The sequence below is a fragment of the Agrilus planipennis genome, unplaced genomic scaffold (assembly GCF_000699045.2).
Source record: "Agrilus planipennis isolate EAB-ADULT unplaced genomic scaffold, Apla_2.0 scaffold176, whole genome shotgun sequence".
NCBI classification, from domain to species: domain Eukaryota; kingdom Metazoa; phylum Arthropoda; class Insecta; order Coleoptera; family Buprestidae; genus Agrilus; species Agrilus planipennis.
In genome coordinates this window covers 453816-477838 of record NW_020442401.1, presented here as the reverse complement: position 1 = coordinate 477838, position 24023 = coordinate 453816, and the positions used below count along the sequence as shown (strand labels likewise).

At 34.2% G+C, this 24023-nt stretch overlaps 1 protein-coding gene across 1 annotated transcript; it reads right to left on the bottom strand.

The window, feature by feature from the left end:
• Positions 1 to 1531: 1531 nt before the first annotated feature.
• Positions 1532 to 12972, bottom strand: LOC108737256 (6-phosphofructo-2-kinase/fructose-2,6-bisphosphatase). The gene is made up of 7 exons (XM_018469993.2): positions 12873 to 12972; positions 8685 to 8808; positions 3766 to 3906; positions 3349 to 3647; positions 3016 to 3282; positions 2730 to 2948; positions 1532 to 2663 (listed from the first exon to the last, which is right to left on the bottom strand). The coding sequence occupies exons 1-7, from the start codon at positions 12888 to 12890 to the stop codon at positions 2202 to 2204; spliced, it is 1530 nt and encodes a 509-aa protein (XP_018325495.1). The 5' UTR covers positions 12891 to 12972; the 3' UTR covers positions 1532 to 2201.
• Between the last annotated feature and the right edge of the window lie 11051 nt (positions 12973 to 24023).

The following is a 24023-nucleotide window of genomic DNA, read 5'->3' as shown; positions in this document are numbered from 1 at the left end:
TTTATCGCAATTCCTCTATATGCTGCCAATTCACGCCCAGGGCCGGCTTTAGATTACAACTTCGTCTGAATTTCTTACAATCTTTTTATCTCTTAGCTTCTAAGCTTGCTACTTATTTCAGAAACATCCAGTATGAACTGGTATTCTGTTTAGGAAAAATAATCTAAGAATTACAAAACTAATTATTTTGTAATTTAAAATTTATACAAGAATTTTGAAAAAATTAATTTTAGAATATTAAAAAAAAAATATACTTTAAACGTTTATTTTATTTATAGTACCACGCAAATATTAATAAAATCAATTGATTGTAATGGCAAAACCTATCTCGCCTATTTCTTATTGACTTCCATAGAGTCCTCTGTTCTCCTATTCTTTCTAATACCTCTTCATTTCTAACCTTCTCTATCTACGGTATCCTCATCATTCTTCTGTAACATCACATTTCGAACAATTTAAACGTTTCCTTTTATTTTGTTTTTATTTACAATTTTCCGAGGTATAATACTGCAATACTGTGAAAATGAATAGTGTTTATTTCGTTTTCAAATGTATAAATGTCAGAGACACTGTTTTATTCTTCAGTCTTATTTGCAATAAGTTTTTTCAATTTTGGACATAATGATTGTGATACTTTTTCGGTAATATGTAAAAAAAAATTGTAGATCAAAACTAAAAACCATTTTGAACTTGCTCCTGGTATTCCACTTGCATTTTCCACCACCACCACCACCCTCCCCCACCCCCCGCCAGTTTAGTAAAGACAATAAAGCATATTTTAAAAAATATTCGCTAAAGATAAATTCAGTATAACTACAGATAAGTTTTCCATAAGGGTTTTTCTCTCCCTTTTGGAACGAAAAAAAAGGAACTACGAAAATGCCATTTTCTAAAAATGAATTTATTTTTATGAACGCAAACTCGTACATAGTCAATCTTACCCTAAACTATCATTAAAATGCGTTTATATAATCACAGAACTTCTAATAAATGGTACTTATTAATTACAGTATACTGAGGCTTAATGTTTAATAATTATAATAATTATTAGTTGACTTTTGTTAATATTCATGTCTACATAGGCATTAAACCTTCATTCTTAATTATTCTTTCACCACTATGGCTGCAAATTAAGTTGTAATATTTACGTTATAAGTATTCCTAGAAAGCTGTGATACACTGCACGATTCCAAGAAGTGTTCATAAATAATAAACAATTTATTGCCCCAGGTCTATTTTTGCTTAATAAAGATAATCTAGGGGTAAACAACAACAGTGTGGGTAAATAACACTGTCATTACTTATTATTATTGCTTTTAAACAGCCCTAACCCCAGGCCATAGTGGCTATTTGTTGTTAACTACATAGTAGTTTACCAAAAAATGTCTACTTTTAGCAGTGCTTTTTTCCGCCTTCAGCTTATAAAACAACCGTTATTAAATTAAGAACTAATACGAAATACATATTACACGATATATCTGGCAAGAACGTTCATTACGATCCAAAACAAGGGAAAAAAGAAACACACAGCTAAAAATTAAAATAAACATTTAATACGTACGAATGCTATATAAAAGAATAAGTAAAAAAAAGACGAAAACAATTCAACCGTTACAATTACTACAGAAAATGAACGAAGTGCAAGAAACCTTTGCCAAAAAAAAAAAGAAAAATAATAATAAATAGCAGCGTTCTTCACAACAATCCACTTTTGTAAATGTCATATCAAATTGCACGAAACAAAGAGAACGTAAACAGTAATAAATATTACCGAAAGAATGCATTTTTCCAACCGGAAGCGTTCTAAAGTCGTCAACTCGCAATGATGATAAAAGGCATCCGATGCAAGTTTGTTTATGTGGGCATTTTCTTACAATAAAAGGAGATTCATCTCATTTCGAAAGCCCATTCCTCTTTAGCGTCAATTTTGACACAAAACAAACTTGCACAAACAAAAGCTTTCTACTCGAAATTAATCAATTATCATCAACATCAACGATTTTTTTTAAACGGCCCCTGATACTACTAGTACTACTATGCTACTCCATTAAAATACTATCCTGCAATATTCTACTCATCTCAGTAAGTAAGTAAGTATCTACTTGTTATCAGCGCTCGCATACTTTTCATGGCAATAGCAGAAACCTTAGGAGTCAATCTAAGCTAAGAAGCTTAAATGCGTCTGTGCGAGGCTCTAAGGGCTATGTGCATGGAGTGAGGGTGCTAAGGCTTTGCAAGGTGTCTAGGTGAGCAGGAACAGTCATAAGAGCGTCTTCGGGAGTCCTATTGATGGAGCAGTTAATCGGTTTAGCCCTTGTAGTATCAACGCATTCGATGGGCATTTTGACCGTTTCCATGGTATAAGAGTAACCGTGCAGCGTCAGTTTGATAATGGTGTGCAACGGAACGTGGAAGTACGGGATTTCTTCTGAGGGAACGTCCAAGAAATATCCCAAGATGCAGCGAAGAACTGCTTGATGGGAGACGGTCAAAATGTTGGTTTCACATTCGTACTGCTGAAGAAGTGGCACAAGCCGCTGCATCACGTCTATGTACGATTCCCCACGGGGATATCGATACTTGAGCTTTTCATGATCACGCAGAGCCAATTCCCGTGGGAATTTCTCTGCTAATTCTTCGTACGTCAGGCATTCGCAATCGCCCTGAAACAAATACACAAAATAAGTACTCAAGGAAACGTTGCATGTTGGCATTGTCTTCAAACATACCGAATATATTTCGTCCAATTCATGTAAATGTAGTTGTGGGGCTTGGATGCCTGCAGCTGTAGCTTTGGTACGTTGTAGGGTCGATGTCCAAACTTGGAGAGACGGCAAATTGAGGGCATGAACATGTTTGGCCAAAGCCTGGGCGTATATTCTGCCTCTTGGTGATAATGGAGCGTCACCACCGATGCGGCCAATCACATTGAACTCGCTCTCTCCATGCTGCAGAAATAAAAATAATAGTTGAACATCTAGATACCTTTCATCCAAGGAATAAATATGTTCTTACCCTGCTAAAGTAAAGAGTTTGTTGTGTCAGTCTTGGTGTTGAAATGTAGGCAAGGATCTTTGTTTCTTTAACGCCATTAACTCCATGAGCAACAACACCTCCGTATCCGCCGTCCAAAAGTTTAACCATGGGGCATGGAAGTTCCCATTGACTTCCTAACGATGGAGATTCGTACTGGGCCTTGTAATGGGCCATTTTAAATGTTAGATCTGTCAAGGCTTGCTCTGTCGCCATGTCGCGATAATCTGCGCTGTATTGCAAGATTTCCTAAAATTTCGGAACGAATCTTTAGTTTTATTTGTTGATGAAAATAGGAGACTTATGTACAATTACCTTGAAGTTGCGTTCGAGAATGACTGGATCTTCGCAAACGCATTCAATGAACATGACTCTAAAACCCAATTGCCCATAAACGAGATCGTAGATGTCTTGTCTTTGTTGACGAGATACATTCGGACCGTCAAGGATGGCAATTTCATTTCCATCTTCTTGAAGCCAAGCAGCGGCGTCTTCTAGAGCTTCCCTGAAACTCTGTTGCCTAATTCGTACCATCGGTTGATTGTCAGCCTTAAACATTTCATGAGAAGCATACTTCTGCACATGCTTCCTTCTGTAGTCGCTGATGTCGAAAACTGTTTTGAGGAAGGAGAATTTCAAAAATTAAAACTCAACTATCATCATTTATTTACGATTTTAAAAAGTCGGTTTTAAATTTTTTATTTTTTTTGACCGCTTTTAGAGGACACGAACCTTTTGTTGTGTCCCCTGTATAGTTAAGGTATCGGTTGAGCCTCCGGGCTAAAAGGCTCTTGCCTCGGCCTGGGAGACCAACCATGGCAACCAGTAAGGGTGCAAATTGACGAAGGGGTGGCTTGCGGTAGGCATGAGCCCCTGTAACAAAGAGAGACGAAAATCAGGTGAGCAACATTCAAGGTCAGGACTGTTTTTGTAGAAGTAGAACTTCTTTGCTATTCAATGAGCTAAATTTAGAATCTGATAAGAAAACAACATCACGTGCTGCGTTAGCGGTTTTCAATTTTGACAAAATATGTAAACGTCGACTTAACACTGAGCTGTTAATTTTTATCGCAGCGCATTGTATTTATAGCAAATATTTGCTTTGTAATATTGGAACTTAATTTTTGCAGGTACTAGAAATATGAACGTTAATAATAAATAAAAAGATTAGTTACCTACACAACACGTTGGTTTTTTAGTATAGTTTTCTTACGTCTGGTAAATAATAATCAATAACTGGTTTTTAAATTAATTTAAGGGTTGAATAAATGAACAATTAATAGCTAAGCTATTAGACTAAAATGGAAAAAAAGTTTGCTTTACATGTATACAATACAAATTGCTGACAAACCATAAGTAAGTTATCTTTATTGCTTTGTTAGATGGTTCTAAATTGATAATACTTATTATGAAATCTCTTAAGCGAACCGCCGGAACATCCAAAATCTAGTACCAAAGTCCAAGGTAAATTTAACTTTATGATGCAACTAGATTTATTTCGGTCCAATTATTGTTTGTATACTGTTTTATTTAAACGAAGCTTGCTAGACTTTTTGACTAATGCTAGTGCCAAGTTTTCTTACATTTTACAGTTTAAATATTCTAGAAACTACACATATTTGACAAATAATATTCTACGAAATAGGTAGCTAGTGAAGCGTTTAAAATTAGCCGTTTTACATTCCACTAAATTTTCGAATTATATGTCTTGTATCTACGTATATTTTTAACGCTATTTTTAATGGAAAAGTGAAATGTTTTTACGGATAATAATCACTGATCGGTTTTTTAAATAAACAACATTCTCTTCTAGAATTATTTATTTAATTATTAATGACGTTTATTCAATTCCTGATTCAAAAATGTGGCAATGAAATTAAATAAAGATGAGTTTGGACATCCTTTTCACCTTGTCTAACTTATTTACTATCAGTTTACTTGCAGTACAAAGGCACTTATTGAATGAATTTTTATTTTATTGTTTAATTTACATACTCATCGTATCGAAAGGTATTATTAGAAATGAAGTATCTCGAATCCGGCTCGAAGGACCATTACTAATGGTAAGAAAAATAGTATTTCTTTTAAGTTACTTTTAATTACTACAGTAAATTTTTAATCGACAATAATTTATTTTTTTATTTTTTGTTTCCATTGTTATCCACACCTATCGAATGTAAGGGGTTACTCTGTTACTTCTCTTTATTCACGCCAAAAAAAGCTTTCTGATTCAACTTGTTCGTTGTATCTACCGAATGGTATACTTTTCGAATAACCTCTTTCGAACCACGTGGTAGATTATTCTTGCTTATGTGGAAATCAAATTTGAATTATTATCAGAAGGCACTTTTCTTAATCTTATAATGTAAACATCTGTTCATGAAAGTGACCTCATTTGAAACTTTTGAAAGTGTCTAATCGGAAGTTATCATTTCAAATAGATTAAGATACAAAGTTACTCGTGTAGTAGCTTATGCTGTCTTTTTTTACATACATTTAAATTATTGTATTGTTGTACGGGTTATTATTATTGTAGTCGCTAGACGTTTAATAAATACGTCGTTTTTCAGGACTTATTCATATTGTTTACAATAATTAGTTTGTATACTGCGAAGATAGTCCTTTTATCTAATCGACGACTTGCTCAAATATTTTTATAGGTTTTTATCCTAATTTTTCTAAACAAGATTATTTGCGTTTTGCTGTAAGTTTTAAACGGGAACCCGTGGATAAAATATTATTAAATAGTTATGGTAGTAGAAGTCGTCTCATAATTATTACAAATCTTTGTGGAATGTGGCATTTTTTTATTATTTTAGGGAACCAATCTGTAGTGTTTTTTTATAACTTTAAACGTCAAAATTATATAAGCAAATTTTCGTTTTTGGCTGTTATTCAAAATCGGTTACAGATAATAATACGGTCTTTTTCCTTTCAAAACTTAAAGATTGGAACGGTGGATTTTTCATGAAAAAGTTGGAAGTGTATGAGATAGATGGTATAGGCGAATCAAGCTTGCCAACACAAAACTTTAGAAAGCCCGGAGATCGTTGGAATAAGTCAGGAGACATCTATGTAATAAATATGTAAAGGTAAAAAAAAACTTACTTGTATGTATAATTACACATACTCAACTAGTAGTTGAGAAGAACAATTTTGTTTTTCATAAAAATTGAAAAAGCCAGAGATTATTTTTTATGAATTGGAGTCCGGAGAAGAAATATAATTTTTCTGGAGTCTCCGAACTAAAACTAGCCAGTTGGTAACCCTGAGGTAACTGTTAAAGGCACCGTGGATAGAAAAAGTTGGAAATGAGGATAGGCATTGGAATAAAAGAACATAGGATGCTATAATAATAAAGAAAAAGAAAGATAAGATAATCGGGTACTAACATGAAGGGCTTAATCAGAGATTTATAATAAACAGAAACAGGAGCGACGATGGCAGAGAGGAAGGCTTCGATTGGGTTATTATTCGCAGATAGTGTGAGATATTCTAGTTTTCTGGAAATACGAAGATTGTTTCAGGATAATAAGAAGTGGATGTTGATGTGATGTGTCCAAGCAGTATCCGGGCTCACGACCTAATGATGATGATCATCATCAAACTTTCGTTTTTAACCTTCAGTGCGTATGCGTACAGGAGGAATGACCCCTTTTTTCACCTTGACAGGTTTCTTTGGATTTGCGTTTTAAATGAATTTCTAACTTGGGTAAAGACTCTTTAAAAATAGATTAAAGGGTAAAAAACCCCGAAAGAACTCTCTTATTCTGTGGAAATCCCTTTGTGTGAGAAATTGTTACGCTTATTTGGCTTCAATTCCTCTTTTACAAAGATGCAAAAGTATTAGACTTCCGCGAGATTTAAAAATAACTTCTCCAACAATGAATACTTCCAGCAAAGACAGGAAACAAACATCTGACAATATTTTTTCATTTTTGTCATAAACGGAATTTGTTGATTTAAACTCTGTTCTTTCGTATTTGTAATGGTTTCAGTTGTAAGGAGGCAGTGTCTCAAAAAGGAAAAGATAATTGCGTAAACAAAGGAAAATCATTGGACGACTAGATCGTGTACTAGGTATGTTATTGCGCGCGTAGGCTCGTTTTGGAACGCGTTTCTAAAAAGATTCTGGCATTAGGTGCCAGGTCAAAGCTTCTGTCATACTCTGGATGCGTGATATCTTTATTTTAAGAGTACAAAAGTGATTACGCACACAACCTCAGCGAACAAGGATTCTCGTGTCGTAACTCAAATATTTTTGGTTATTGTTGTCGAATTTCTCCATTTCTCTAACTCAGTTTTTCGTTTATTGTTTCTTTACATTCTAAATTGGTTCTTAGATTAGGATTATACGGTTACGGTAAAGGACAACGGGAATGTAGCACTTATATTGTCTGACATCGTTATCTGAAGGGTTATTTAGCAATGGATTTAACAAAAGTAATATACAGTACTTAGAAGCGATGCCTTCGACAGTATTTTACATGTCAGTGTGGCTATTCTTCATCCTGTTGACATTCTCACATTGATAAAAACATTGGATAAAGCGAATACTTATATTGTCATGTTACAACACAACGTAAACGAATTCTTTTTTAATGGAAATTAATTATCTTATCTAGAGAGAAAGGAGTAATTAAAAACGGTAATGTGTCAAAAGGAGTCAGAACTTAAATACATATAGGATTTATTTCCAAATATTTTCCATTTTTATTTGATCATCCTCGGGATGAATAGATACTAGTAGGTACCTAGATGGGTGCTTTAAAATGCTCAAAGGAAATTCCGCAGTATTTTAGAGATGACGTTCTTAGTTCCTATTTTTGTCCAAAATCGCGCAGGATTCAAGATTAATGATGTTTTCGTCAGTTCGGTAGTTGCACACATAAGAAAATATTTACTTTCGCAATAAATCCGTTAGTTTAAGTAAAGATTGTGATCTATGTCAACCACATTATTTACTACACGTCTTATAAAAGGGTCACTTCTGCTACACAAACATGTATATTTATTAGAACATTTACGTAAATAATGAAAATTTGATGAAGCAACTCAAATAACTTGAGTTGTTTAGTAGAAGTAGATTTAATTATAAATCGTGCTGTTAATTTCTCCTTTATACGTTTCTGTGGAAAACAAAGCTATTTAAAATTCATTACCCACCAATAAACGATTACCTTGAATAGGTCAAAAACAATGGCGCTATTGTACTTGTTTTAGACAATGAATTTTTTTATTTTAGTTTATTCTAAAAACCCAATCGAATTGATATAACGCATTTGCAATTTCTAAAAAAGGTCTTTCTATTTTGATTTCGCAAACATTGGAGCATTATCATGAAAGCATGAGGAACTTGAAGCATAATTATATGAAGTATCTAATGAGAAGTATTTGAACATACGTAAGCATCTCAAAAAAGCCTGACAGACATCACCAGCTTTTTCTAAACTTGTTTGATTATAATAAAAACTTCGTTTATATGCATACGCGTTCGTATGAGTGTGGATGTTGTTTATGAGAAGCAGGAATTGAGGACACCTCGGTGCCTCGATCGTTCATTCATGTGTTCCGATACATATCCAATTTTGGACAAAAGTAAAGATCATTTATTCTAACGTTAAAAGATATTGATTTTGTGATGCACTTACCCTTGGAATCTTCGTCTTCAATGGTAATCTTGGTTTTGTTCAAAGAAGTCATTGTTTTTTCCGGTTGAGCGGCCACAATGGAATCTTGAGAATCCCTGCTAAATGTGTCTTCTTTCGACTTTTCCTGAGTTTTGAAGTAACAGTTCAAGCACAGATTTTCAAAAGCAGCACTACTTAAAATCTAATTTCTCAATTTGTACTCGAGAAGAAATATGTACACCACGTTGAAAACTGGATTAATTAACTATTATATTTACAGAAACTAGACTCGCTATCAATTGAGTAATTACTAGAGATAAGCGTGATTTTCTGAAAAGTGATCGGACGAGGTGTGAATTATAAATTTTTTGAGAATATGGAACATGCCAAGCCTGTATCTGATTTCCGTAGCCAGTTTAACTACGATCTTAGAACAGCTGATCGAGAAAACAAACAATGGAACACGGTTTGGTAAATACAGTCCACCTTTTACTTTAATAAAACTTCCTATTTATTGCATACTACTTAGTTTGTAGTACCGTCATTTGCAAAGTTCGCGAACTAACTGCAATTGTGTCGCTTTTCGTTGACGCTTTTAAATGAATCGTTTTATCAACACACTGGCGCTGGCACCGAACACACAACACAAATAACTCCCACAAAGCACAATTTTGTAGTTGGTGTGTTGTGGACGCTGCTGTAAACGTTATGATGCGGAATTTATCGTGCAACGTCGCTTTTGTTGGTGATTTGAGGATAAAAATGTCATGCAACCTCGCATTCGTGGCGTGGCCAATTTCGAATCACGGTTAGATTGGCCAGCGTTGCTAGACCAGGGGAAATTCCTCTATGCTTAAGGAGCTTAGAGTCAGTGCAGAGAAAAGAGGATTTTTGTTCAAAATAACCATCTGGCAACGCTGTCTCTTCGTCGTGAGCAGATGTCGACAATTGAAAACAGAAGATCAGCGATTTATTTTATTTTGTTTTGTTTACTTTGGCATCAAACGATTTCCGGAATATTTCCCCTCTGGATATCCAACAAAGAATAGAGAAACAAGTAGTATGAGATTTTAATGTCTTTGTTGCGTATATTGCGCAGATTTCGTTATCCCCCTGTCTCGATCAATGAAGTAAGGGGTTGTACGTGAAAGTGACTGTTGTATCCTTCGGCTCGTCCAGGAACCCCCTTCGATCAATGAATGGCCAATCAAGGTTAAAAGCTTGTTAAAAAGGCAACGTCGTTTTTTACAAATGATTACGTTTGAATATTTTCAAAAATTGATGCCAGTCAAAACACGTCAATATTGTGTTGGGTCATTAATAAGGTTTCTAAGTAAACATTTCGATGATTTTCCTCCTATGACGCGAAGGAAATATGGACTTTGAACCGAGAAACTGTTGTCACTTGGCTGGCGTTCATGCTACGGGTCTTAATTAGTTTAGATTTGTCATCTTTTTGCTGGTCGCTGGTGTGTTGTTTATATCAGAATGTTTTGCTCATTCCATAGCGAATTAATATTAATAAGTTTGCGTATTTTGACCTACGTCAGTTTTGTGCGAGACTTTATATTTCTCAACATCATCATCATGGGGTCGAAGTTGTAAGATCTTCACTCTTTCCTATTCTGATCTAATCTTAAAAAAAAAAAATTTTGGGTGTTTCATTCCCACCAGCCATTAATGCTGGTGGGCGGGCTGTCCCTCCGGACTATGCCGGAAGGTAGGGCGAAAGGCACTCTTCAGCCTGCTTTCAGGAATCGTGGGAATGGGTGGGTGGTGGTTCGGGTGAGAAAGATGAGACGGACGAAATGAAGACAGAAGAGANGTAGGGCGGAAGGCCCTCTTCAGCCTGCTTTCAGGAATCGTGGGAATGGGTGGGTGGTGGTTCGGGTGAGAAAGATGAGACGGACGAAATGAAGACAGAAGAGAGTGAAAGATTATCTATGGACTATTACTGCCTCAGCATTTGCCTAAGTGATCCAAGGAAACCACAGAAAAACTTGGACCGAGGCAGACGGACCCGGAATCGAACCGGCGTCCTCCCGAATGTTAAGCAATGGTCTAGACCTCTAGGCCATGCCGCTCGGTCTAATCTTCTTGTAAACAGGGATCATATATAGGTCCATTTCTACTCCACTTAACTCCTGATTTCTGCTTCTAATATGTTTCCAACTAGCCCTTCATGCTTGAGAAGGTGTTCTATCTATACCGTGGATAGAGAAGGCTTGAAATGAGAAGATATGGGAAATCAGAGGATGCTATGGGAGTCATTAAGAAATTGACGAGATAGGTTCGCAAGACACCTTCTCAGATATGAGGGGCTCGTTTTCAAACATTTTAGAAGCAGAAAAAGGAGTTAAAAGAGTAGAGGTAGACCTAGATTATATCGCTGTTGGCAAATAGTTCAAGATGTGGGATGCTCTAGTTTTGGGGAAATGCGAAGATTAGCTCAGAATAGGAAACAGTGGAGGTGCGTGTCCAACCAGTCTTGGGACTGACGACCTTGTGATGATGATAACTTAGGATATGTTGTGGGAGATGATGATGAGAGCACCTATGCTATGGAATCATACGACTAGCTCAAGGGACAACTACGAAAATATACCATAAGCTGTAAGATAGACTCGGAAAAACACTGCTGAAGAAGGAAATGGTGTTGATGATGAGAGCACCTATACTATGGAATCATACGACTAGCTCAAGAGACAACTACGAAAATATACCATAAGCTGTAAGATAGACTGGGAAAAACACTGCTGAAGAAGGAAATGGTGTTACTACAACTGTGTTCTCAAATAACTAAATCGGAAGCTTCGAGGAAAAAGAAATGCTGCATTTTCATTACTGAAAGAAGTAGTTAGTTTTGAAAATAAATTGCTTTTTCTACAGAAGATATTGAGTAGCGTGCATTACTACATTTCCATATCTTAAGAAATCATCGGATTGGAAACAGTACTTCTGTTGACACTGATGATTACTCCACAAGAACGATCAAAACAATGAAAGATGACTTTGTTAATTCCTCTGAAAGCAAACAGCAAAGAACTAAATTTTACTCCATCACTGCTGGTTGATTTTAAATCCAATTACTAGATTTAAAAAGTAAAGATTTGTGGAGTTCGAAATTTATGGGTCTATGCAGTAGATAGAAATGTCTTTCGATATTGCAGCATACGTAAAAGGGATGCCTGGCACACATTGGCGTTGGATGTACTTAGGTATATATCTAATTTTTTTGGCAATTCTGCAACTTTGTGACACCTGTAGATACCCGTCCGCCGTCCCCTGTTAGTGTCAAATTTTTCTACTTCTAATAGAATATTAATGAAGTTCCTATATTTCAAAATGCTGTTACATTAGATGGGTAATTAAGATAATAACAACTGAATTATTATTCTCTACCATAATGACATGGAAAATACCGTATATCAATTTAGAATCCATAAGTAAATATAGGAAGCCTTAATATTGGTATAACTGATCCCATTTGTTGAAGATAATTAATTATCTGTGTGTCCTTTTACAAATTTTGTGATATCCGTGTTTGTTCATGAAATCAAAACGGAAACGGTTTCCATTGTAATAATAATGTATCCAATTAGTAAATATAAAAACGAATTTTTAAAATTTTGTTCATTATAATCCGAGAAAAAAAATACCGCGATCCATTATTTTACTTATTTATTGTGATACCCTATTACAAATAATGAAAATTGTTTTTTTCTTTTGTATATTTGCGTCACGCTTATTTTGTACGTCACAATCGCTTCTGTTTTTAGCAAATACTGGAAATGATTCCTAAGTAAATATGATTTTTTTCTGCAGAATTTTAAATTCATCTGTAATTCATGAAGAAATCGAGGAACAGCGTCAACATTGCATAAATTTGCTTGCTGAATTGTCATCAGCAATAAAAGTGTGTCAATAAAATAAAGGACAGTCGAACATTTGCAATTTCTATTGAGATAAACTTTTATATTTATTCCAAATACGTCAACTCGAAATTTTCCATTTTTCTAACGATATACAATTTTTCTCTAGCTCGAAATTTAAATCATTTCATTATAAATTGTCTCCTTAATTCGATTTTCTATTAATTTTTTTCGGAAAAATTGACCGTAGCGATAATCAAAGGCTCGAGTCAAAGCCGAGTTTCCGAATATCTTGTAATAATGTTAGATAAAATGATAACAATCGGATATTTCTTACCTCACAATTCACACACATTGTCAGCAGTGTAAGCGGTTGTTGTTGATTAATTTTCTTTACGAAGTGGTTTCTTCACTAAGCAATATTTCTACACTTGTCATACCTACTTCCAATTCTTTACTGATAACTTTTCGACATCATTTCGCGGAATTATTTGGAGTTTCAAAATAAATATGTATGCATAATAAAATTTGATAAAAAGCGCAATTTCAATGTCAAAGATCAGGATTTCCTAATTAACTGTAAAAGTTTTAAACTTTTTTGTTTTAATTACACCGACTCAATTTCAGAAGGCTTGTTTTTAGTAATATAATTTATTATTAATTAATGGTATTGGTATTTATGCAGTTTGACGTTAGATTTCTAATAAAACATTATATTTACGTAAATGTTGAAGGTCAGTTTTTTGGATTCGGTGTCGTTTTGTGTAAAAGGAAAATAACGTATTTCATTATCATTTAATTTATGAGCTAACTTAAAAAAATAACAAAATTAAAAGAATACGTCAAATAAACAATTCTCGGTAAAGGTGTAGATGATGGCCCCTNATAAGAAAGTAATAGAGGCAATAGCAATGGTTATGTACAGAGAGCAAGTAGGGTCCAGACTAGAACATACACTAAACCAAGAGATAAGAAGACTACCACAACTTATGTGGTATGGACTCGCAATGGGGATGAAAGAAAATAGATAGCCAAAAAATGTTAGTTAAATGTGGGTGGGGGTAGGGGGGTTCGAAAGAGGGTGGTCACCAGAGTAAAACCCCATAAAAAATTTGCGGCGGTCTCACCCCCATAAAACGTTATGGGTGTTGAAAGTTGATTATTTTGACAAATTTTATAAACAATAATTCAAATAAAATTCAATAAAACAAACATTTTCAAGCGGGTGGAGGTGGGGGATCGAAAGAGTGTGGTCACAAAACAACAAAAACCGATAACCTAACCTAACCTACCCTATTGATAAAGATATTTAAATAATGTTTTATATAACTTTCTCAATATTTTTATGTATTTTTCTACTTGTTTTACCTTTGAATATTGTTTAAGAATGACTATATAAATATTTACATGCCTAGAAATGTATAAAAATTGGCATATTTATTAACTTTGAACCCCCATAACTTTTTATGGGGGTGAGGCCGCCACGAACTTTTTATGGTACAGTGCTGGGGGAGATATCCTCTTTCGATCCCCCCACCACCATCATCTAGACCTTTACCCAATTCTCGTACGGAATCGAAAAAATATATTCAGAAACGTTGGACAACCCTAAAATGCATAAAAATAAATATCTTTTGTCCTTTTCATAATAGTTTCCGTTCCAGTTGATTTTCATTAAAAGATAAGCGAATAATAATGTTTCAGTTTACGTAATTGCGTAAAAAGTACTGAACCAAGATGCAATTTTATGCTTTAATTATTTATTATTTATGCAATCGTTTAGCCTTGGAGATGCTGACATTTCTCATTATTGTTACCTATTGAAAAGTGTTGGCAATCAATTTAACTGCTAACCAATTTCTTTTGCAACGTAACTGTAAAACAACAACGATAGTGGTCCAAAATAAACCGAATATGAGTGAATGTAATTAACGTTGTTGTTGACAACTGTACTGTATAAGTGAATGTACGGTTTTTATAAATATAATTTTTACATATGCCAAATCTCGTTTCTTGTTATATTTAATTTAGTTCTCAGTTTCTTATTTAACTTTGCTGGACACTAACTGATGGCTTTTGGGTACCATCAAGGATTAACACACATTTGGTATGATCCAAATCAAACAAAGATAAATATAACATTGTAAAAAATAATACAGTATAGAAATTCCTTTAAGGCTTTTTATCAATTAAAAAGTTTATTTAATTTTAGTGAACACTAACAGATGGCTTTTCGGTACCATCAAGGATTAACACACATTTGGCAACATTAAAATCGAGCAAGGATAAATATAACATTGTAAAAAATAATACAGTATAGAAATTCCTTGAAGTCTTTTTATCAATTAAAAAGTTTACTTTACTTTAGTGAACACTAACAGATGGCTTTTCGGTACCATCAAGGATTAACACACATTTGGCAACATTACAATCTAGCAAGGATAAATATAACACTGTAAAAAATAATACAGTATAGAAAATTCTTCAAGTCTTTATCAATTAAAAAGTTTATTTTACTTTAGTAGACACTAAGAAATGGCTTTTCAGTACTATCAAGGATTAGCACACATTTGGTACGTTCAAAATCAAACAAAGATAAATATAACATTGTAAAAAATAATACAGCATAGAAAATCCTTGAAGTCTTTCTGTCAATTAAAGATTTTATTTTACTTTAGTAGACACTAACAGGTGGCTTTTTGGTACCATCAAGGATTAACATATTTGGTACTATCAAAATCGAAAAAGGATTAATATAACATTGTACAAAATATTACAGTATAGAAAATCCTTCGTGTTTTTATCAATGAAAAAGTTTATTTTACTTTAGTAGACACTAACAAATGGCTTTTCGATACTATCCAAGGATTAACATACATTTGGTACGATCAAAATCGAACAACGATAAATATAACATTGTAAAAAATAATACAGCATAGAAAATCCTTGAAGTCTTTCCGTCAATTAAAGATTTTATTTTACTTTAGTAGACACTAACAGGTGGCTTTTTGGTACCATCAAGGATTAACATATTTGATACTATCAAAATCGAAAAAGGATTAATATAACATTGTACAAAATATTACAGTATAGAAAATCCTTAAAGTCTTTTTATCAATGAAAAAGTTTATTTTACTTTAGTAGACACTAACAAATGGCTTTTCGCCACTATCAAGGATTAATACACATTTGGTACGATCAAAATCGAACAACGATAAATATAACATTGTAAAAAATAATATAGTATAGAATGTCCTTGAAGCCTTTTAATCAATTAAAAATTTTGATAATGTTTTTCCTGGAAGTAAATTGAAAAACTGAAGATCTATCTATACTGTGAGAAGTAAGGTAGTAAAATAGCTTCTTTTAGTTCTTCGCCTTCCCAATTTGACTCAGTCATAATTACAATGAGTTTCAATAATAACTCTTCCTCTTCATTCTTTTTAATTATGTAATTGTTAATAGTTTTCATTGAAGAATAGACCTCAAGGCCATTATATTCATTTTGACACCATAAAGTATGTATGGTGCTATTCTTTTCCGAAGAAATCCTTCTATGATGTTACCTAACATGTAATAAATCATTCTATTTCTATTTCTTGTACACTAATTGCTTAACATCAACATAACTTCGGAACCGTTTTTAATGTCAAACAAAAACTCAGTTGGTGTCAGTATTATCATCCTCATCATCATAAGGTCGTCTGTCCTAAGACTGGTTGGACATGCACCTCCACTAATCTTCGCATTTCCTCAAATCCAGAACATCTCACATTCTTAACTATTTGTGAACAGTAATATAATTTACTGTACCCCTCATAACTCCTGTTTTTGCTTCCAAAATGTCTCTAACCACCTCTTCATACCTGAGAAGATGTCCTACCAACCGATCTCGCCTATTTATACTGACTATAAATTCTATAACATTAATGAAATTTTCTGCAGTAGTTTTTGAAGTTAATCCGTTCAAACAAACACAAGTCCTTTGCTATGTTACATTCGTTTTCGTATTCAGTTTTATATGTAAACGAAGAAAGTATTTCAAATCTGAATACTTAAAAATCATAGTCAAACACTCCATTTTTATTTATCTGTATTGATGAATATTTAGCAATAAAAATGAGTATGAGTACCATTTTTTTGAACATTTAGCAAATACAATACCGTATAGTAATTACCACAAACATTCCATTGATTAACTTCTTACACATCGTCGTATTGCAAAGTGGGTCTCAGTTTTTTTTTTGATAAGAATCTTTTTGATTTACTGTTTTCAAGTAAATGAAATATAAAAAAGACACAAACGAAGACCAGAGCTGTGACATGCAATTGTTTATCTTTCGAGAACGAGTGAGCCATGAGACAGAATATGATAAAATGGAAATCTGGAGAAAGTTAATTAGCATTTTAACTTTTTAACCTATGATCCACATTCCAGATTGATGCTGCTACATATATTGCGAAATCATTGTATTTGTAGATAAGCAGTAGATCCGTTATTAATAAGGAACAGCAATCAAAACTGTAATAATTACATATATCAATGAGCGAGCGTTAGTTATGAGCAAAATTGGTGTTTTTTTTTTGGTCTTACGGAAGTGCAAAACTAAGACATAAACAAAGATCGAATAGGCAAGACCAATATTAAATAGACAAGACTAAACGAAAAATTACTACTTCCGTTGAAGAGGATTTGCTCAAAGCGTTCGTCGAGGCTTTTCGCTGATCATTCCTCAGAGAGCTTAAAGCCCTTTGAATTACACATTTTAAAGCACTTTTATAAAGCAATCGGTTTACTAAGCTTCAACTGCTTGTTTATAAAATAACTTACCTTCTACAATATCACTAGTATTTTCTGGGCTTGTTGACCGCTGTCGTTGGGATTTTGTTCCTGACGTTTCGCTTGCTGGTCATTCATCAGCAAAGAGCTCCAATAAACGCTTATAGCAAAAAAAACTTTTGGGTGCTAGTGGGCGTGCAGTCCATCCGGACTACGCCGAAAGGTAGGGCGGAAGACCCTCTTCAAGAATCGCAGGAATGGGTGGGTGGTGGTTCGGATGAGAAAGATGAGACGGACGAAATGAAGACAGAAGAGAATGAAATATTATCTGTGGAATATTACTGTCTCAGGATTTTGCCTAAGTGATTCAAGGAAACCACAGAAAGACTTGGACCAAGGCAGACGGACCCGGAATCCCGGAATCGAACCGACGTTCTCCCGAATGCCAAGCAATGGACTAAACCTCCAGGCCATGTCACTCGATTCTTCTAGCAAGTCCAGCAGCGAACTACCTTTGAAAATGCCTGCCGCAGCTAAAGGCGAAATGTCAGGAGTAAAATCCTAACGACCACGGTTAACAAGCTCAGGAAACACTAACAATACTGAAGATGCCGGTCGTGAAAGCCTACATTTACGCATTACCTGCTACTTCCAAACATACAAACAGAGTTTGGGCAAAGCTTTAGTGCTTTGCGATCAATATAATTCAATAGACTAAGAGCCAGGGACTGCCAGACTTACGTTAAAGTATAAAAGCTAGAAATTTTTGGGTGCATTCTAACTATAATAGGTAAGATTGCTTGGGGGTTAGAAAGTTTGACTAACGGTGACTTAGCCAGGTATCAGGTAGTAAAGGTGCGCGATAAATAGGCTCATTCACGTTAAAGTATAAAACCTGGCATTTATATATGTTGTTTTAACAACAGTATTTACAAAGCCAGACCGATCTGAAGGGTCTAACACCCCTCCAGATCCTCTATAAAGGCGATAGAACCCGAGGGATCGTTGTCCACGTTCTCATTTTATAAGATTCTAAGTCTAAATTTGTGAAGGTAATTTTGTAGGTTTAATTGTTAATATTTCTTTTTTTTCTTAGAAGCAACGCAGCTTTTGTAAAATATCTTCATCTTGCGAAGATTCATTTTCGAATGATTTATCATCGATTACTGAAAGGTACTTTGGAGCTATTAATTTTTTATTGTGCTCTCACTCTCTAAGTTCTTTTATAATCAAGCAGTTGAGGCTTAGTAATCTAATTACTTTGTAAAAATGCGTTATAATTTGTAATTCGAAGGGTTTCGAGTAGAGATGGGCCGGGTACCCGGTAACTAGTAGATCCGGCACTTTTTTTAGCATCCGGCCGGGAGAATTTCAACAGTTTGCCAAAAAATCTCAAACTTTTTTCATTTAAATTAATAGACACAAGACCAGCTTTAATACGAGGGTGGATTGATAAGTTTCCGGCCTAACCAAGAGATGACGCCACTAGGCCTACCTTGAGGTGACATTCTATAGTACCATCCTTGGATAGCTTGTAGCTATAGTTTCAGCCCGATCTCCTTGCTAGTGTAGGTTTGACAGCACGCTGAACAAGACGCCTCTGTGGTTTTCGTAAAAATGGAAAAGCAGGAAAATCGTGCTGTCATCAAATACTTTTATTTGAAGGGGTTAACGCCGAAGGAAATTAAAAAAGAGATGGACTCAACACTGGGGACATCCTCCCCGTCATATTCAACCGTTAAGCAGTGGGTTTCCGAGTTTAAAAAGGGTCGTGTGAGCACCTCTGATGGGCCTCGCTCAGGACGCCCCGTTGAGGTCACAACTCCAGATATGATCGAAAAAATTCATCAAATAGTGCTGGGAGACCGCAGATTGAAAGTGCGTGAGATAGCTGAGACCTGTAAGATGTCATATGAACGTGTGCAACATATTTTGCACCAACATTTGCATATGGAAAAGCTCTGTGCAAGATGGGTGCCGCGTTTGCTAACAGTCGACCAAAAATTGATTCGAAAAAACATTTCTACCGCAAATTTGTCATTGTATAAGCGTAATCCAAGCGAATTTTTGCGTCGATTCGTAACCGTTGACGAAACGTGGGTCCACCACTACACTCCTGAAACCAAAGAACAGTCTAAACAGTGGATTGGACCAGGGGAACCAACTCCAAAGAAGGCAAAAACAATTTTTTCGGCGAACAAGGTTATGGCTACTGTTTTTTGGGATGCAAGAGGTATTATATACATTGATTACCTTGCAAAGGGTAATACTATCACTGGTCAATACTACGCAGACTTATTGCAACGTTTGAGCCACGAGGTGAAAATTAAACGACCTCATCTGGCGAAGAAAAAAATCTTGTTTCATCACGATAACGCACCAGCGCACACGTCAATCGTTGCGACGGCTAAAATCAACGATCTAAAGTTTGAATTGATGCCGCACCCTCCTTACTCTCCAGACCTAGCCCCGAGTGACTATTTTCTGTTCCCTAATCTCAAAAAATGGCTTGGCGGTAAGAGATTTGCGGACAATGAAGAAGTAATCGAAGCTGTAAATGGTTATTTTGAGGAGCTTGACGAATCAGTCTATAGAGATGGCATTAATAGACTGGAACACCGCTATGAGAAATGTATCAGCCTTGGAGGAGATTATGTTGAGAAATAAAAAAAAAAAATTTTTAAAAACCTTGTTTTTCTTGGTCAGGCCGGAAACTTATCAATCCACCCTCGTATATTCTCGAAGTACGTTTTGCTCACATTTAAAAATAAACTTACAACTGTTTTGAATAGGCCAGTGTATTAATAAATTTCACTGAAAGTAGTCTTTGGTTTTAATATTATGAAAAATTTGTTTTTTTTTCTAGGTTTTTCATAAATCAAGCTTGATCAAACAACACCAAGCTATCTACTAAAATTAGAAACAGGCAAAGAAAAGATGGCAAGTAAGACAAGAAAGACGGCAGTAAAATATGATGAAAAAAATTAGAAAAGAGGGAAGTACCTAATCTACTTAATGAATGTTTAAAAGTAAAAGACAAGATACAATTAAATACAGGAAAAAAAAAAGGTAGAAAGGGAAAAGGGTCAATAGCAGAAAATTGGAAGATAGAGAGGAAACATTAGTTTCTAGAAAAGAAATGGACACCTGACTACTATGCAAGATTCAGGTTAGGATCAGAAACGAAAGCTAATAAGTATTGGCTACCAGGAAAGGCTAAGCATAATGTGTAAGAAATAGGAGGAAACACTACTACATGTCCTAGAAAAATGTGGGCACACGGGAAAACAACAAGAAAGCTGGATATGGCAGATCACAGACCCATGCTCATGTAGGAATGTGTGTGGAATATAATATGAATAAGGAAAAGGAAAGGTAAAAAACGAAGAGCACGGTATTAACACATAGAAAAGAGAAGAGATAAAACACACACACACACTGCCTAACACACGCCCGCGAGCGCATACACACACATATAATTCAAAACGGGCTCATTCCGACTACACCCATAAAAATCAAAGAAAAATAGTTTTTGTTTGTAAAAGCAAATTATAAAGTAATCTATTCAGGCAAATACTTCGAAAACTAAAGGACTACCATTAAAAATTTTGTGCATCAAATAACATTTCTTAAAACGTTATCACTCATTAGCTTTCAGACTCTAAGAAAATTAAAACTTAACTCTCCGCAGGGTCACCGAAAACAATAAACATCTTATTCAATAGCTGCGTTCGTAATAATCTTTTCATTAAAATATTTCCAATAATTTATTAATATGCAATGTTATGTGTAATATAGATAATGGTTACTATCTACATATAAACACTTATGATGAGCTAGTTTGCTTTGAAAAAGTGTTTAAAGAAATTATAATTTTCTTTTGTCAATAGGCGGTTGATAGGATACAATTACGTCATAGAACAATGAAAATATCATTGTCCAGTCCTTCGACACTCGACAATATTCTGTATTACCTTCCAGTGTAATATTGTAATGACCGATAACCGATATTGGTCGTTCATTGCCCAAGAACCCTCAAAATGCTTAGGTTAATTATTACCTATTGTAAAGTTATTGAGAGATTACATTTTGACAGATACGTTACATCATTGACAAAATAATTCAAAGAGTAATGGCAACAGAACATTGAACGCACTTATAATACAGGACTACAGTGCAAAATATATAAGTAGCCCTTAAAATCCTTTTAGTTAATTGTAATTATATTCCCAGAAAATCAGAGAGAGTGTTAGTAACCCAAAAACTACGTTGGGACACGCATGGAAGGTTCTGGTAAGGAGAAGGAGGGTTCTGGTATAAGATCATTGTGAACCATATGCGGAAGGGTTTGATATATGAGCAATGCATATTTTTTAAAAAAATTGTTAAAAAATAATTTGTATTTCAAGTTGATGTATATGTACACATTTCCATTCAAATTTTGTTTTTCTGTTAAGGATGTTTAGGAGGTATGTCAAAATGCTGCAAGACAAATAAAAGTTTGTAAGAACGTTCCTCATTCAATTCTTAAACACATGTAAAAATTACAAATCGATTCACTAAACCGTTAAAAAGTTATTGAAATTTTAAAAAATTGTAATTTTACACGTCATTTTATGGAGATTTGTTAACCGAACAGATTAAATTTATTTTTATTAACAGAAAAAAAGCTACCAGAAATTTCAAACTTTTATAATAAGTAACTTGAACTCTGGAGAATCACTTTAGCGTAAGGTTATTCAAATTCACTAAATGGTTATCGAGGAAAAAATGAAAAATTAGCTGAAAATCTCGTTTTTACTTGATAATATAATGATAATATTTATAATTGTCTGAAATAAATGCAATTTTAAAGTTTTAATTATTATTTAAACATATTAAAAAGTTTTACGCTCATTATTAATAGAGATTGAAACTAAATATTTTTTTGTTTCGAAGTTGAAATCAAGGCATATTCACTGCCAAAAGTCAGTTAAAAATTTTCCATATTATTCGTTATTTTTTATTTTATTCATAGTTTTTGGTCAAATTCCAAATTTTCTCTCAAACCGTATACTTTTTTTTAGTATAGATAGTATTTATTTACCTCATGATACGCTGCAAAACCTAATTAATCACGAATTTATAATTGTATGTACTCTTGTCTCCGATTGTACCTCCCAAACATCCTTAAGAAGCAGCTGGCCTCATTTGAAAAGGTTTTACAATCACATATTTAGTGTTTGTGTGTCTATTGTTAATTTCATACTAGTCTAACGGGTTCTTTACTGTGGTAATTAGATGCTAATGTTCATTAATAATAAGTAGTTTCATCAATTATATGATGTAACTGTTAATTAGTGTATCATCGTTCAGCGTACCAAATGTGCTTCCAGACGTCAGACACTGAAACTTTTCAATTTCTGAGATAATTTTGTAAGAAACACTTCCTTAGGGCAAGATTAAATGTATTACAGTAATATGCATGTATAAATAATCTCTAACAATATACCTTGCTTTTTCAACGTATTTTGACCCAAAAAAATATTCTTGAGCATTGACCAGGGGCACCATTATTATTATCATTAGTCATGATAAAATGGAGGGCTCACCATGACTTAGTTATGGTTTTCCACAACTCTCCGAAATTATATTAATAATTTTTTCACACGGAACTGGAAACTGCGCATTTAAAAATAGGTTTAAATATTAATCATAATAAAACCTAGTTCATAACAAACCCAGTGCTTAGTTATATAGAATTTGTCTTGAAATATATTTTAAGGACAATCAGACTTGCGAAATTAAAATGATAACCACGTCCTGGGCAGCATTTGGCTCATTGCGAGGATGTATTTAAAGAGCCGTGTACTATGCCAATCTGTATGAAAGGAAAGGTCTTTGACTAATGTATGTTTCCAGTATTGACCACTCTAACAAAAACAGTGTCCACAAATTGAAAGTACTATAAAGAGCGGTTAAACGCAATCGAGGACGATCAGTAACACGTTGGAGAGGTGACATTAAAACTGGCTTCATCAGGTAAAAGATCGGAAGGAAAGGATGCGTATGTCAGGAATCTTCCTCGGAAATACGACACTAGCCAGTCGTACGGATGGCTGAGTGTCTTTTGAAGATTTCCCCTCTTCCACGAAACAAAAAAAAAAACAAAAATGGGCTTTTAAGTCTTTTGGAATATATTACATTACATCTACAACACTACAGTTTATTTAAGATCGCGTGAGGGAGAGGTTGTTTTTTTCTTGACTTTGGAGTAAATTGTTGAGAGCTTGGAAAAGAAAGGAAATGGCACCCCTGTAAACGACAGTTCTTTCTTTTGTTTTAGATGATATAAAAATTTGTGAGCATGAAATAGTTATGTAATGGATTATTTTTTATCTGTTTGTTCTTAGAATTATGCTATCAGATAAAGGCGTTAATTGAACTTAAAAATAGCACTCAAACCTTTTGTGCGATTTTTAGCGCGATAGTTATCAGCGGAATACAATTGATTTCAAAATATCTTCTATCATAGTTCAGATATTATAATGTAAATAGCTGCTGTAAAAATAAGCGTTTATCAGAGTTTATACTTATTAGATCTAATCATTAAAAATTTTGAAATAAATTGTTTGCTACTTATAGCACCTAATATAGAAACCAATTAACTTTTTTAAATAAAAATTGAGTTGCACACGCCACTTTACTTACAAATAAAATCCTTTTAGT

Excerpts from the sequence above, each read along its gene's own strand:
- LOC108737256 (XM_018469993.2), bottom strand. Across the intron at positions 3,907-8,684 it reads TGAAGACGAAGATTCCAAGG|GGGCTCATGCCTACCGCAAG; the intron begins GTAAGTGCATCA and ends TCTTTGTTACAG. Across the intron at positions 2,664-2,729 it reads AATTGGACGAAATATATTCG|GGCGATTGCGAATGCCTGAC; the intron begins GTATGTTTGAAG and ends TATTTGTTTCAG.